This window comes from Amblyraja radiata, chromosome 5, assembly GCF_010909765.2.
Source record: "Amblyraja radiata isolate CabotCenter1 chromosome 5, sAmbRad1.1.pri, whole genome shotgun sequence".
In the NCBI taxonomy this organism is placed as follows: domain Eukaryota; kingdom Metazoa; phylum Chordata; class Chondrichthyes; order Rajiformes; family Rajidae; genus Amblyraja; species Amblyraja radiata.
In genome coordinates this window covers 85,447,347-85,463,808 of record NC_045960.1, presented here as the reverse complement: position 1 = coordinate 85,463,808, position 16,462 = coordinate 85,447,347, and the positions used below count along the sequence as shown (strand labels likewise).

The following is a 16,462-nucleotide window of genomic DNA, read 5'->3' as shown; positions in this document are numbered from 1 at the left end:
GGATTGAGCCTGTGTCTCCAGTGCTGTAATCAGCAACTGTACCGCCACACCATCGTGTCGCCCTTCTTATGGCACATTGACCAAACACTACATGATACTTATACCTGGTTTTCTTTCTTTAGATGGTGGAATTGCACGGCTTAGACTTTATGGCATTGGCCACAATGACTGGACGGCAGTTTCACAGAAGCAAACAGTGGATTTGGTTGCAATGACAAATGGAGGTGTATGCGTGGGATTCAGCAATGCTCACTTTGGACACCCTAATAACATTATAGGTAAAGTAGTTACGATACATTTCACTCCAAAGGCTTTTATTAAAAGAAATAGATGATTTAATTGATATGGTTTAACAAGATGCATAGTTAACTAGTAAATAGTCAATAGCCAATAGTGCTTTATTTGTCACATATGCAACTGCACAGTGAAATTCATTTTGCACATATTTCACATGCAGGCACCGCCAATTTTGGTGCCATTATTGAAAGTTCAAAGTCCGGTGTTGGAGCAGATCCAGTGAACCAACGTCCCTCTCCTCTCCTCACTCGCCCATCTTTGTGTTGCGGGGGGCGATTCGTGCAGCCAACCTTGAAGGCCCTGGAGGCATTTCCCCGGTTCACCCTCCTACCAGCCCTTGCTCCTCGCATCCGACTTCTCCAGCTTTCTCCCGGTTACACCATCTGCCAAGCCTTCAGCCAGGTTCCCGCTCCTCCACCGACATCTGACCGCAGTGGGCAAGCCGGGCCTACTTGGCGGGAGTGACCCTTACTTGGATATATATCTAATGTTCTTATTCATCGTGGAGGAACTTTCCATGAAGAATAATTTGAGTATCAAATCCCCAATGAGCCCAGTGCAGTTTTACTCACATTATCATCAGTTTCATGTACCTCAATTGCTGTACTTTGTACTGCCGAGAAAATTAGATGTAGTAACTGGAATCGGATGGGAATTTGGAGCAACAGCCCTTTACACAGCAACTTTGTCAGGGAAAATAGGAACTTTACATCTTGCATGATTTTATTCGATGTATTGCTAGTAGAAGAATTAATACAATCATATTTCTACCATTAATGCATCCATTTCAATATCCGTTGTCCATTATGTACGGGCTTTAAAGTCACCAGCATTTCATTTTTTACACACGGCAATTTATTTTGTTGTTTCGGTAATGAGGTGGACACCTCACAGAAATTATTGATCAATAACGTGTTTGATAGAGATGAACAATATTACTTTACAATTACAAGCATATTTTTACTAATCTTTCCTAATCGAAGGTTAGTAAAAATATGCTTGCAATGGTAAATGAATTTATAATTTATATTGTTAATCTGTATCAAATATGTTATTGATCAATAATTAATTTATTAATAATGTCAGGCAACTTAAATAACCCTTCAGAAAAATTCTGCTGATGCAGGAAATATGAAGAATAAAAATAAAATGATGGAAGTACTTAGCAGATCGGGCAGGGTCAATGCAGAAACAGAGGTAATATTTCAGGCTGATAATCTTTTACAAGAACCCTTTTCATGAAAAGTAATTGACCTCAAACATTAAGTGCTCCTCTCTCTCCACAGAATCGCTGTGTATCATCCACATTTTTTGTTTTAGTTTTAAATAATCCTTCCTCTATTTTAAGTTCTTCTATTGCCACTTTAATATTCCTAACACTACGATTTCTCACCGAAGGCATTGGAAGGTCTAAGGTTATGTCTGATGGTTGGGAAACTGCCCGGAGACTGGACAGACCAGCAGTATTAAAGGTAGAAAACCAAGAGTTTGTCCTTCAATGATCTGTTCAGCAGCCACACTTATTGCTTCAAATTTATTAGTCTTAAATATAATTTGGATTGACCTTGGTCCTTTGCATTTTGTTTTCCAGGCAGATGACCAGGGCATTCTACAGGTACCTGGTTGTGAATGGGCTATTTTTAAACTGGGGCATCCTGGTGTAATAACACACATTGAGATTGACACGAGCCATTTCAAAGGTATGTTGAAAGAACAAAAAATGAAATCCAGAAAAAAGCAGACGATGTTTTTTACTGGCTCATCCCATGAAAATCGACATTTATTCCATGCCAATTTATATAGCAAAATATTCCCCAACGAACACATCTATATACTTTTAAAACTCTGTGTGTGTGTGTGTGTGTGTGTGTGTGTGTGTGTGTGTGTGTGTGTGTGTGTGTGTGTGTGTGTATGTCAGATTAGATTTTCAGATAAGATTTTTGGCCTTTAATTCGTTGGTCCGCCAAAACCACATGCAAAAACTCAGAGATGTTTTCCATTTCGCTAGCGATTTCACTTTTACATTCGCAAATCCACTCCTCATTAAATTTCGTCGTTTTTATGTGCACATTTTTAATACAATCCTTCCCCCCCTCTCACTCACTCATTTTTTCGCCTCCTGCTGGCCAGCCACCATAACTGCTGCTGCCGCCCGGCTCTCCTCCAAAAATGACGAAATTTTTCTCATTTCGCGGGCGATTTTACTTCCTCCACTTCCCCCCCCCCCTCGGCCAGCTCTGTAACGCTGGCCGAAGCCAAAGATCACCTGCTCCCCCTGCTGCCTTTTGCCGTCCTCGCTGGCTTGCACTCTCTGAAAATCCCACGAGTCAACGTCCTGTCGGCCCGTAGGCGCATTGAGGGCGTACACAGCGTCTTGACGTCGTACGCAGCGTCTTGACGTCGTACGCAGCATCTTGACATCGTACGCAGCGTATTGACGGCGTATGCCTAGCGCGTGGCATTGCACGATGACGTCAGGCCGCCCCCTCCCCTTGCAACCGCGTGTTGCGGGAACAGACCCAACAGGTCTGCACTTGGTCTAGTTTATATTAAATCTTAAATGCGCACATTATAATTAAATAAACGTTATATAATTATATTCTCTCATCTCCAGGAAAGCACCTTCCAAATTGTGGCAGATTAGGTTAGGAATGGGATTAAACACAACAGCTCAAACTAATTCACAAACTCCTCTGGTTCTCACAGTTCCCAGCTGACATCATCTTCTCTGGCTCCTGAGTTCCGGGAAGTCCAGGAGGTAGACGTTTGAATGGACCACCCTCCACCTTGACCTCCACCTTGCTCTGTTTAAAGTCGCATTTGCAATGGTTTTAGAGCCAGGAATTATTATCGGAGGGAGGGAGGAGAGAATGTATTCTTCCAATCCTTCACCCTCCCCTCTACTGCTCCAATATATGTTTTAACAGTGTTAGCAGTGAGTGGGATTGTATTAGTGGATGAAAATGTGAGCAATGCAGGTAAGCAACAAACTTTCTGTCACCAGGTAACTTCCCAGATAGTTGCCTAATTGAAGGGTGTGGCATCACACCAGAGGAGGAGAGAAAATGCATTGATGCAGAGTGGAAAAGCTGTGCCAGCTTGAAATGGAAAATACTGTTGCCAATTACTAAGGTATGTGACGATAAAACATGAATTAATCTGCTGTTGCCAGGTTACATGTACTGGGATGATCTGTAATTATGACCATCAAGCCAATCTGGAGCTCACAATTACTGACCCTGGAGGAGTGAGAAGTACATTCATTGGTAATTGCTCACAACCAAAGCAGATCATTTCAGAGCTATTTGGAGAGTGCAGGGAAATGAGTCTACTCTTTCAAAGAATTGAGGTAGACACATTCGACTGAAAGGCCTCTCTCTATGCTGCATTAATTGATGGCTGCATTGGTTGATGTGACATCTGCTCTTGTACAATGCATCTTGGAAATCAGGAATAAGCTGAGGGGCTGATGTGGATGCATGCGGACATGTGCATTAAGAACATGAATAGGTCAGTTGGTTCCTCAAATCTACTTTCCTATTCAATAATAATGCCTTGCAAAGTGGATGAGGTATTAAATGAATCTTTTACATCTATATTCACCAAGGAGAAGGACATGGAAGATAATGAGTTCAGGGAGTAGTACCTGGATAATTTAGAGCAGGTACGTCTTAAGGTTAGATGTTATGAGATGCATAAGGGTTGCTAAATCCCCAGGGCCAGATGTGACATAAGTTAGGATGTTACGGGGAAGAAGATATTGGGGTCCGAATGGGGAATATTATATCTTCATTAGTCAGTGGATTGGAGGAGAGTTCATGTTGTTTCTTTATTTAAATGCATCAACAGGGATAAGCCAAGCAATTGCAGGCCAGCGAGTCTTACCTCTAGGAAAATTATTGGAGAACATCCTTGGAAATAACATTTATGCACATTTAGAAAGCCAATGGCAGATCAAGGATAGTCAGCACAACCTTGTTAGGGGGAAATCCTGCCCCAATAATTTGACAAAGATTTTTGAGGAGTGATGAAGATTTTGATGAAGATTGGTAGATGTTTTCTATATGAGCTTTAGTAAGGCATTTGACAAGGTCCAACATGATAGACTGGTCTATAAGATTAAGGCACATATAACCCAAGGTGAGATGGTTGATTAGATCAGAAATTGGCTTGGAGATAGGGTGGTGAAAGAAGGATGCTTTACTGAATGGACTGCAATCAGTGGTGGGACTGTTATTTGTGATACATATCGATAAATTGGATGTGATTATAGGAGGTCTGTTAAGTAAGATTGTGGATCGTGAGGAAAGTTGTCTAACCTGATGATCTTCCAGCAGCACTGGATATCTGTCTCCAAATGTGTCCCTGGGAACTGCCTGTAAATCAAAGAGTCCTCTCTGTACAAGGCTGTTCTGGATGAACAATGACAAAGACTCTTGCATTCTTCTCCAGACCCTCTTTGCAATTCTGCACATTGTAAAGTGATTGGCATTCACTCCTCTCCATAGCAGCTGTACTGAGGGCAGCGTGCATCGGTAGTAAAACTCAATGATACAGAAAGTATCTGACCGGGAGGGCCCCTCTTATCGCCAATCGAGCGAGGTCTTGGTGCTTATATGTGAGTTCTGGCGATGAGGCATTTCGCCAGACAAGCTCTGCTCAGTGAACCACGCCACATCAGCAGGATCTTCATCAGTTGGGCAAGTGGGCTGAGGAATGGTTAATGGACTTTAATACAGGTAAGTGTGAGGTTTTAGCGGTCTGAGAAACGACTACTGGAGTTTTCAACAAAACTTTATTCGAAAGCTCAAGCCCACATCGGTGGTCAGGGCTGAACTAACGCGCGCAAAGGAAAAACCGCGCGAAAACAACAGCCCCACCGGAGTCACGTGACCGCGGCTTCCGAACGCCGAGTTCAATATCTGCGTGCGCTAGCAGGCGCCGCTACAAGTTATTGTATTTTGGTTAGTAAACCAGGGCAGGACCTTCACAGTGAATGGCAGGGCTCTGGGGAGTGTTGTAGAGCAGAAGGATCTAGGAGTGCAGATACATAGTTCCCTGAAAGTGGTGCCATGGGTCGATAAGGTGACCAAGAAGGCTTTTGGTACATTGACCTTCAATAGTTACGATATTGAATATGGAAGATGGGATGTTATGTTACAGTTGTACAAGACCATGGTGAGGCCTCAGTTGGAGAATTGTGTTCAGTTTTGGTCATGTTTTAATAGGAAGGATGTTGTTAAACTGGAAAGAATACAGAGAAAATTTATGAGGATGCTGGCGAGACTTGAAGGCCTGAGCTCTCGGGAGGAGTTGGACAGACTAGGACTTTATTCCTTGGAGTGCAGAGGCTAAGGAATGATCTTATGGAGGTAAATAAAATAATGAGAATCGATAGGGTGAATACACAGTATTTTACCCAGGTTTGGGGAATCAAAAACCCTGAGGACATTGGTCTAAGGTGGGGAAAGATTTAATAGGAACTCGAGGGGCAGTTTTCACACAGAGGATGGTGGATACAGGAGGTAATTGAGGCAGTTAGTACAACAACTAGGTTTGAAATCCATTTGGACAGGCAGATAGATAGGAAAGGTTCAGAGGTTTATGAGCCAAATGCAGGCAAGTGGGACAAGTGCAGATGGGCTCTCATCTCATGTGTCTTAAATTTCTGGACCGGCCCACCATCTGGTTCTTGGCAAACAGCTTACAAAATTCCAATAAACAATGTCAACTGCCCTGCCTCATCAATCCTCTCAGTTACTTCAATACATTATTTTTGATATCCCATACATTGGACCCTTCTAGGATTCAAGGGTTGTTTTGCATTTTACATATAAAGGCAAGACTTTGGTAGAAATTCTTCAGAATTGTGAAATTCCACCTGATTTACCTGTTGAGAATTCTGCCCAGTGGATAAATTATGTAACATCTCCCTCTCCCTCTCCCTCTCCTTCTCCTTCTCCTTCTCCTTCTCCTTCTCCCTCTCCCTCTTCCCCCCTCCACCCTCCCCCCTCCTTCTCTCCCTCTCTCCCTCTCTCCCTCTCTCCCTCTCTCCCTCTCTCCCTCTCTCCCTCTCTCCCTCTCTCCCTCTCTCCCTCTCTTCCCTCTCTCTATCTCTCTCCCTCCTTCCCTCCCCCCCTCTCTCCCTCTCACTCTCTCTCCCACTTTTCTTCTCTCCCTCTCTCCCCCTCTCCGCCCCTCTCCCCCCATCTCCCTCTTCCCCTCTCCCCCCTTTCCTCCCCCTCTCTCCCACTCTCCCATCTCCCACCCAGGCATCTCCCACTCTCCCACTCCCCCACTCTCCCTTCTCTCCCCCCTCTCCCCCCCTCTCTCCCTCTCTCCCTCTCCCTCTCTCCCTCTCTCTCCCTCGCTCCCTATCTCCCCCTCTCCCCCTCTCCCCCTCTCCACCTCTCCCCCTCTCCCCCTCTCCCCCTCCTCTCCCCCCCCCCCTCTCCCCCTCCCCCCCCCCCTCTCTCTCTCTCTCCCTGGAGTGGGAGTAGTTTTTTTCCAGTTGTTTGCTCTATTTGGAGGTCACTGTATGAGGCAACAACTTTAGTGCTTTCACAGATTTATGTTTTCCTCTTGGCTGCGGAGTCGATTTGGTTAGTTAATATTGTTAGTGATTACTTTCAAATAAGGAACAGGTTAATATTTAAATAAACATTCCTTCTGGTAACTGTGGAAAGCAGGGCTGATAAAAAATGTAAATTTGCTTTGTAAGGCTGAACAATTGGGTAAATTTTATATTTGTAATAATAAGTGACAATTTAATTCCTTACTTGAAATATAATCAGGAGCTGTTCAATTCCCATGACTTTAGCACTTGTATCTCTTGGCTGCACCCTTTCACTTTCCTTGTGAGCAAGACCGAGCTTAGATATGCCAGGAATTGTTAAAGTCTGTATTTAATTAACAGTTCCTTTAAACCTTTACTATGTCATGGCTAGCTGCACTCTTGGAGAAATTCTATCATAAACCACAGGCTGTTCACATTCTGGTGAGTTCAGTGCTTAGCTCCCAAATTTGACTCAAATAACATCAGCTATAGTGAATTATGTTGGGTTAAGTTGCATTGTGGATTGAGTGAAAGGTTGCGGCTCCTGGCCTGTCCAATGTGTAGACATGCTCTCTTAAAATGGCTATTATCTCTGATCTCAACGATGTTCAGCTTCAATTTCCTAAATTATCTCTAACCATCTATGTATTGGTTTATTATTGTCAGACGTACCGAGATACAACAGCTGGTGCAAAGAGGAATCCACCAAAGTGTAGAACATAGTGTTAAAGTTACAGAGAAAGTGCAGATTAAAACAAGTGCAAGGGCAGCAATGAGGTAGGCTGGAAGATCAGGATTACATCCTTAGTTTATGAGAGGTCTGATTAGTAGTCTGGTTGCAGCGGGGAAGAAGCTGTTCCTGAATCTGGTGGTACGTGCTTTCAAGCTTTTGTATCTTCTGCCTTTATGGGAATGGAGGACGGGGGAAGAGAGGAAGACAGAGATGTAAATGGTCCTTGATTATGTTGTCTATTTTCCCAGGGCAGCTTGAAGTGCAGCTGGTCACCTAGGGGCGCCGCATTGATGGCAGCCTCTGCTAACATTCTGTCTGTTTTTCTGTCTTTTAAATTTTTTTAGTCAGTTTTAAAAGTTTGTTTTGGTGATTTCTTTAGCTTTTCTATGTGGGGGAGGGGGTAGGGTAAGGGGGAAAACGTTTCCCAGTCACTTCCTGGCGAGGACTCTGAGTCGCATCCTCTGAGTTGTATCCTCGCCCCTCCTCCTCGCGGCCTACCACCTGGATTGGAGCGGCCTTTCCTGCCGGGGACCTGGACCAGAACTTCAGCAGCGGCGGCGCAGCGCTGGATACATCGCGGGGCGGGCGATTGCTTACCTGGATCGCCGTTGAAGCTCCGGAGTGTTGGGCCTGCTGCTTCAACATCGGAGCTGTGGTTCGTAGAGATTCCAGTGCGGGCGGCGCTGACCTTAACATCGCGGAGTCCTGGGGCCCTTTGCCGAGGGCCAGCAGCTTTGAATCTCCGCCCAGTGTGGCCTGTGGACTTCGGGAGCCGCGGACTCAAGTAGGAGGTGGCCGATTCGGATGTCCAAGCCGCTGCGTATGTCCTCCAGTCCCGATGTCGGACTTCCATCAACCCGGCGAGCGGGCCTGAACATCGGGCCACCGTAGCGGCAACAGTGGGGGGTTCGGGAGCCCCCTGACCATGGGAGGACAACACAGGAGGATGACTGAATTTTGGAGCCTTCCCTCACTGTGGGAAACTTTGATTCCACTGTGTGGGGATGTCTGTGTTCAAAAACTATCGTGTTCTGTGCTCTTTATTATTCGCATGGCTGTATGGCGACCACACATTTCACTGAACCAATTGGTACATGTGGCAAATAAATGTATCTTGTTTTTCTGCCTACTTACATTGTCCTTTATGAAGGTGTTTGATTGTCTTTCACAGTCTGTGCCTCAAAATGAAGTCTATTGATGAATGGGTATGATAAGGTGATAATGTTCAATGCAAGGTGGGAGGAGCAGCACCATGGACTTTCATATTGTGTCTGCATGATATTTGTTCCCTTGCAACTCTGTCAAAAGTTTTTATTGGGTGTTTCCTCATCTGCTGTTCCAAGATATTATAATTTCTCATTTCAAATTCTCTCTGAAACACCTAAAAATTAGCCTTATGTTTATGTAAGAATAAAACATTGCTATGAAATTGTTTCAATTAATAGGACATTGTTGGACAGTAAAATATATTAACTTGGTATTTTGATTTGTTGATAAGTTTATGTGTAAATTTTGTAAAGGATAAAGATAAAGTTAATAGATCATGAGAAAAAACAGGGAAATGTGACTGGATAGTTATTCCATTGATGCTTTGATTAGGTAGCATGTTTCAATTGCATGATTCTGTCATAAAGCACTTTTCACTTGCACAGGGAAATAAATGGTTGTTCCTGTTCTTCCTCTCTCAAAGCAAAACGTTCTTGTCCCTTTTCCTTGCAAGGCGTACCCTGGTCCTTTCATGTATCACAAATAACTTATCTTTCAATTTTAGCTGAAGCCACACCAGCAGCACTTCTTCTCCATCAAAATGGAAGATGTTGCAACTCACACACGGCTGACGATGAGACCAGATGGTGGGATCAGCAGGATGCGGCTTGTGGGACGTCCTTCCCCTCTGCTCCCGGTGAATCTGTGAAGCCTCTCAAAATGTATTGCAAATTCATCCCCTTGTTACCGAATCAGCTTTGCTAGAAGCCAAATTGTCGTAGTCTGCCAACCTTCCCTCATTTCCCCGGTGTGCCCTATATGGAATGGAATACTTTATTGTCACATGTGACAAGGCAAGGTGAAATTCTTTGCTTGCATACCCAGGGTACACAAATGGCCGCTATATATGGCGCTGACAAAGTTACAAAGTACCCCATGCTGGGTCCTCCTTTGCTCTTCCCCCCACTCCCCCTCACGGCGGTTCCCCCTCGCCCTCACCGACTGCCGACCACGGGTCAACCCGCCAAGCTTTGACGCCACTGAGGCCTCATCACCATGAGACTTTACCGCCACCACTGAGGCTTCACCACTGCCAAGGTCCCATCACTGCCGCCGAGGCTAAAAATGATTTGTCCCCTGAGTAAAATGTCCGTCATACAGCATATCAATCGTGCGACATTTACTGTAGTTTCTGCAGCTGCATGTGTTGTGGGATATTGATGCAATATAAACGTACTAGCAGACCTGATCTTGTGTTTCTAAAACATGTAAATTAGAGGTCCAAATCCACATGCATATCTTGGTCAACATCTGCTCCTCCTTTGCTGAATTATTTGAAGGGTTTCAACTTTTCTCTCAGCTGTAATTCTTGGTTTAGTTATTTCTTTGCTTTTTAGAAACTTTAGGGAAAAATTGGTCTCTTTTGGTTATAAACTAAACTTAAAATCAACTTTCAGTCCCTATAAAACAAAACTCAGTCAAAATATTTAATAATAACCAAGTATACACATTCAATGTCATATTAATAATGAAAGTATCAGTTTGCCAGTACACATTTGGACAATACCACCGATAAACAAATGGCATTGGTCAGAGGTCTGGATGGACACTTTGAAAAACATATACAACACCTCGAAAGTAAGATCAATAAAATATAAATTCTACACCTATTGCCCACAAAGAAAATCTGGTTAGGCTTTCACACTGTTTTGTTCTTGTTGGATAAAATCAAAAACACAATTGCTTCCTCATTGTATTTTGATGAGAGAACCTCCTCTGATTATTTGTGTCTATGGTGGTTCCGCATTCAAATAGGACCCGGAGGCATTTATACCATGTTGAACACTGACCTCCATCAACAAGCACAGGAGAAAGCAGCAGACATTTGCTATTTGGTTGGTTTGCAGTGGCACTGGCTACAAATTGAATATTTAAAGGGAATTTAAGACCTTTTGCGTTTAAATCAGAACCCCCCACACGGTCTGAATTCTTCATGGGTTCTCCCTTGTACCTGCTGGAGGCTGGTGTACTCTGGAGACCCCTCCTTCATCCATGCGGAGGGGGTGTCAGTACAGGACTGGCCCTCAGTCCGGAAGTGAAAGCAAGGACTTGAGCTTTTTTTGTTTTAATCCATCGGTCTCTCTTTGTCTGATTTAGTCCACCATTGGATGTAGTGGCCAGAGTTCTCTGGAAAAATTTCTCACACTTGGGTAACATGATGAAACTCGCTGTACTGGGTGTAATATACACATTTACCATGTGGTAGCATAATGTCCGTGGTGTCACTATATGAACAATATGCTCATGTCAAATTCACTTCTGTAATTATAAAGGGGATAACATGGGTCATGGCTGGATGCAGCTATCAGAAAACTGTGCAAGTGAAACAAATCTTAACTGAATTGTAGCACATTTCTGCTAAATAAAATGATGTAATCTTCATTCGAGGCAGTCAGTAATTTGTGTAGTGCAACCGTCTTTGTTATTTAGGTTATTTTCCTCTTTAAAACTGAGCCTTATACTAGTCGGTGGGGGGGGGGGGGGGGGGGGGGGGGGGGGGGGGGGGGGGGGGGGGGGGGAAGAATCAAATACAATATTCAAATATTGAAAGAAGAAAGTAAAATATTTCAATAAAAAGTCTGCTGATTTATTTTTTAAACAATCACACATTAAATGGTTTTAAAATTTTAATGTGGATGTTTTTTATCGTTAATATGTCAATAAAAGAATTTGGATAAAATAATAATAGCACTGAGGGAATGTTATTAATTTGTCTCAGATAAGGTGTTTCATTATGTTGTAAAATAGGCATAAAATATCCCATACCACTCTTCTGTAAAATAGTGGCACAGTGGCGGAGCAGTAGAGTTGCTGCCTTACAGCGCTTTACAGCGCCAGAGATCTGGGTTCGTTCCGGACTACGGGAGCTGTCTGTACAGAGTTTGTACGTTCTCCCCATGACCACGTGGGTTTTCTCCGAGATCTTTAGTTTCCTCCCACACTCCAAAAATGTACAGGTTTGTAGGTCAATTGGCTTGGTATAAATGTAAATTGTCTCTAGAGTGTGTAGGATAGTGTCAATGTGCGGGGATCGCTGGTCGGTGCGGACTCGGTGGGCCGAAGGGGCTGTTTCCGCGCTGTATCTCTAAATTAAACTAAACTAAAGTAAGTGCAAGAGTTTTCCAATCAAGGCTTATTTCTTAACTAAGACGCGAATGAGATTTTTAAGTCATTGTCATATTAATAATAATAAATAATAATAATAATAAATACTTTATTGATCCCCTCAGGGAAATTCAGATTTTTTGTCAGCAGCAGTACAATAATAAAGAACACACAACCACAATAAAAATTTTACACAAACATCCACCACAGCATTCATCACTGTGGTGGAAGGCTCAGAAATTGGCCAGTCCTCCTCCATTTCCCCCCGTGGTTGGGACCTCCACCTCTGCTGCCATTGCTGCGGGCGTCCAGATGGTAAAGAACAAAGTAAAGTCAAGGTAAGTCCAGGATCGGCTCTTCCCCACCGGAGACCGCGGTTTCAGGATGGTGTAGGCCGCAGGCCGGCGGTCAAAGATTTAAAGTTCCCGCCGCGCCGCAGCCAGAAGTACCGCAGACGGCAGGGCCGGCAGTCGAAGCTCCCCTCCAGGGTTGATGGTAAGTCCATGCCGGACCAATGGTAGAAGTTGTCCGCGGGCCGGCCGATGGAGCTGCTTCTTCCCCCCGGGTCCCCAACGTGAGATCCCGGGCTGTAGACGCCGCACCAGCTGGAGCTCTGCAGACCGCGGCTTCAGGCTGCCGGCTGCCGCGGGCCAGCAAAGCGGAACGCTCCCCTCTGGCGAGCCCCAGCGAGGGCTCACCCGCTCCACGGTGAGAGTCCACGCTGCGCCCGCCGCTGAAACCCCGGGCGCGTCTCTGGGAAAGGCCGCGCCGATCCTGATTGTTAGGCCACGGGGGAGGCAACCTGGAAAAAAGTCGCCTCTCCATGGAGGAGGCGGCCAAAACGGTTTCCCCCTCACCCCCCCACACCACCCCCCACATAAAACACACAAAGAAACACTAAAAACATACTTTAAGACATACTAAAAAACTTTAAAAAGTTGAAAAAACTAACACGCTGCTGACAGGGCTGCCGCCAATGCAGCGCCCCCACCGAAATATTGCTAGTTGTTGGATGATTAGACCAGTGACCACATTTCAAAACGATTTCACACTCAAGAGAGCGGAGAAAGATATAGAGGGAAATCATCCCAAATTTACTTTTTCTATCACTTGAAGCTCACCTATGTCAGTGTTCGATTTATCTTGAAAAAAACAAAGATGGCTTTCCACTGATTGTGTTTCAGGTTTACTGAAGAATTGGATGCACACTTTGTTTATGCTAAAAATAGCAGGTTGGTCCCCAGGGTGGAAAAGAAACCTGTGAAGATGGAAGCTCAGGAATAATTTATTGAGTGAGGGTGTGCTGTGATAAATAATGCAAGAATATTAATTTTAATTTTAGGGTTTGTTTAGTCACTGCATGCGTACATCATTGGCAAGTTGACCATGTCTGAATGCCCTTGAGCTAAGTAGTTTCCAAGATCACTTCAGAGGAAAGTTAATGGTCGATCATAATGCAATGGTTCTGGAGTCACACATAGCCCAGGGCCAGCTAAGCTTTCTATTTCAATAGGATAATCACAAATTATATTGATTTTTATTCTAGCCATCAGTTTTACTGCCATTATTACTAATGGAGGTTTTTCATCCAGAAAGTGTTTACATTTAATTAATTAATTGACTGAATTCAAATTCCCCAGCTCCTATGATGGAACTGCCACATTTGGAACCATTCCTCTGAGCTCTAGGTTTCCAGTTGAGTAACTTAACCTTTGCACAGTGCTGTACTGCACCCATCCAAGTGAAGTTAGTTTGATTTTTATTTATGTTCCCTCAGTGAGAAGTGGTAAAGAAATGTGCGGCATTTTAATTATTCCCTTTGCTTTCAAAGGAGTCCTGATGGAATTTCTTTCCATCTGAAAGAAGATAGAAAGAAATGTAGGTGTGATACTTTGAAACTTGCTGGTCTTCATATTTTGAATGAACATTAGATTGAATGTTGGAACCAAACTTCTATGAAATGCAAAGGATACCATTAGCCTGTTGAAGTCTGAAAAGAGGTCCCGACCAGAAACGTTGCCCATCCATGTCCTCCAGAGATGCTATCTAACTCCAACACTTTGTGTTACATATTGGATTGAATATGCTGTCGGTGTGACCTCCAGGTGAACTGAGAGGATGTAAGACTCTGTTCATTCAAGATCAGCATATCTGTCACATTTCTCACAACAGAGAAATAGATTATTCAGCCCACTGAGTCTATGCCCACTCTTAGAGCAGTCCCATCAGACCCATTGCCCTATTTGTTGACCTGCAACCTTTTCTCTTTATGCTCGTCAACTCCACCTTGGTTCTCCTGTCGTCAATCAATGCAGAGACCAAATAACTTATCAACCTGCACATCCTTAAGATGTGGGAGGAAACCCCGAGGAAACCTCTGCAGTCTCAGGGAGAACGTACAACGAACAGTACTAGAAGTCAGAAGTGAGCCCGGGTTGTTGATGGAATGAAGCAGCAGCATTACCTGCTGCACCACCCTGCCGTTCTTACTTGGATATATGTCAAACAATAATGGCACGAAAGTCGATGTGTTTATGTTTTTGGGAGGTGTAAACCTATTCTGGATCTGAAAGGATTATGAAAACTTTCCTATTAGGAATATGGAAATACCCTTGAGCACATTTTTTAAATGCAGACCGGCAAAACACATCAAGTACTGAATTAGTCTAACAAACATCCATTGTGGAAAATTGCCTTTGTGTTTACGTGATATTTTAGTATTCCTGTAAAGAGCATGGAAACCAAAAGGGGCAATCAGGGAGATTTTGAAGCAATTGCTTACGCCTCACTAATCCACTGAAATACTTTGAGGAGGTAACTAAAATTAGAACACAGCTAGCCAACGGGTGTAATGTACCTGCACTTGCAGAAAACATTTCATCAGGTTCTTAAGCACAAACTATTAAAGGAGGTAATGAACCTTGGATTTAACAAAACTTCAGCTTGCTGTGTTTGAAGCTATCAGGGCGATAGAAAACAGGTGATGAGTGAAATAATGCATTCGCTCAAGATGAAAATAAAACATCAAAATTACTGTGACCACAGAGCAGATTAATCAGCATCTGAAGGCACTTTGTTGTTTCAAGGGGCAGTGTTTTCCATATAAGTGAAATGCTTATCCACGTTTTTTTAAATTGGTGGAAAGCTGTGGGTTAGCAAATCAGATATACTCCCAAATTCCCAATGGACATCTTGGTACTAAGAATGCTAGAAGTTTACATTCCCAAAAATACATTTTACTCGTAAAATTAGTAAATATATAGCACATTCAAATGCCATCATGCACAATGCAGGACAGATCACTTTACTAAAGTATGATGTTTCTAGCATACAGATATGTCATCAATTTTTCCTCTATAATCATCCTCAATAATCCTCTTGGTGACCTCTACGAAAAAATTGAGAAACACAATTGCTCATGCACAAAGATTGCCAGCAGAAATGATAGACAATATAAATAGACAATAGGTGCAGGAGTAGGCCATTCGGTCCTTCGAGCCAGCACCGCCATTCACTGTGATCATGGCTGATCATCCACACTCAATACCCCGTTCCTGCCTTTTCCCCCATATCCCTTGACTCCGCTATCTTTAAGAGCTCTATCCAACTCTCTTGAAAGCATACAGAGAATTGGCCCCCACTGCCTTCTGAGGCAGAACAATTAAACATTTTGATTGCAAGAAGATCCAGATGGTTGGTCAGCTGAGCAGAAGAATGACAACACAATACTTAATGAAGACACTTGTTGGGTAATACATTTGGGGAGGTGCAACAATATGTATCAAATCGGAGGATATTGAGAGCTGCGGAGGAAGAAGCCAAGCAATTTGGAATGTATGATCAAAGATCATTAAAGGGAGGACAAATTGTTAACAAATAGTAAAAAAAAAAATTACGGGATGCTTTTCTTTACATGCTGAGCAAAAGTTGAGAGATGTTACTCGAACTGAAAACAACAGTCGGTGGATCACAGTCTCAGCACCATGTGCAATTCTGGTATCAACATTGCAGGAAATATGCGATTGCACTGGAGATGATCCAGAGAGATTTATCAAGATGATACCAGGACTGGGAAATTAGGAAAGATTTAATAAGATAGTAGGAGAGCAGGAACAGGGAGATACGGGACCTGAATGTGTGGCTGAGGAACTGGTGCAGGGGGCAGGGATTTAGATTCTTAGATCACTGGGATCTGTTTTGGAGTAAGGGGGAACTGTACCAAAGGGACGGATTGCATCTTAACAGGTGGGGGACCAGCATTCTGGCAGGCAGGTTTTCCACTGCTACACGGGTGGTTTTAAACTGAATAAGGGGGGTGGGGTGTCAAATGGGATAGTCGAGGACTGAGTTAAAGGGAAAGAGAGTAAAGGGATGGTTAATGACCCCAGAATTAATGGGAAAGGAAGGTCACAAAGGGATAGGAGAGTATGGCCAAGTGTAATAGGGATCGATGTGAAAGGTGAGATGCGTAAGGAATTAAAAGTATTGTATATGAATGCGCGAAG

At 43.6% G+C, this 16,462-nt stretch overlaps 1 protein-coding gene across 2 annotated transcripts in view; it reads left to right on the top strand.

Annotated features, from left to right (window-relative positions):
• Window positions 1-11,234, top strand: part of allc (allantoicase) — a 32,447-nt gene extending 21,213 nt beyond the window's left edge. For both annotated transcript variants that reach the window (XM_033021656.1, XM_033021657.1), the window contains exons 8-12: window positions 123-278; window positions 1,696-1,769; window positions 1,889-1,997; window positions 3,302-3,429; window positions 9,358-11,234. In XM_033021656.1, the coding sequence (XP_032877547.1) occupies window positions 123-278; window positions 1,696-1,769; window positions 1,889-1,997; window positions 3,302-3,429; window positions 9,358-9,501 (611 nt within the window). In that variant the 3' untranslated portion in view covers window positions 9,502-11,234. The remainder of the gene's footprint in view (window positions 1-122; window positions 279-1,695; window positions 1,770-1,888; window positions 1,998-3,301; window positions 3,430-9,357) is intronic.
• The last annotated feature ends 5,228 nt before the right edge of the window (window positions 11,235-16,462 follow it).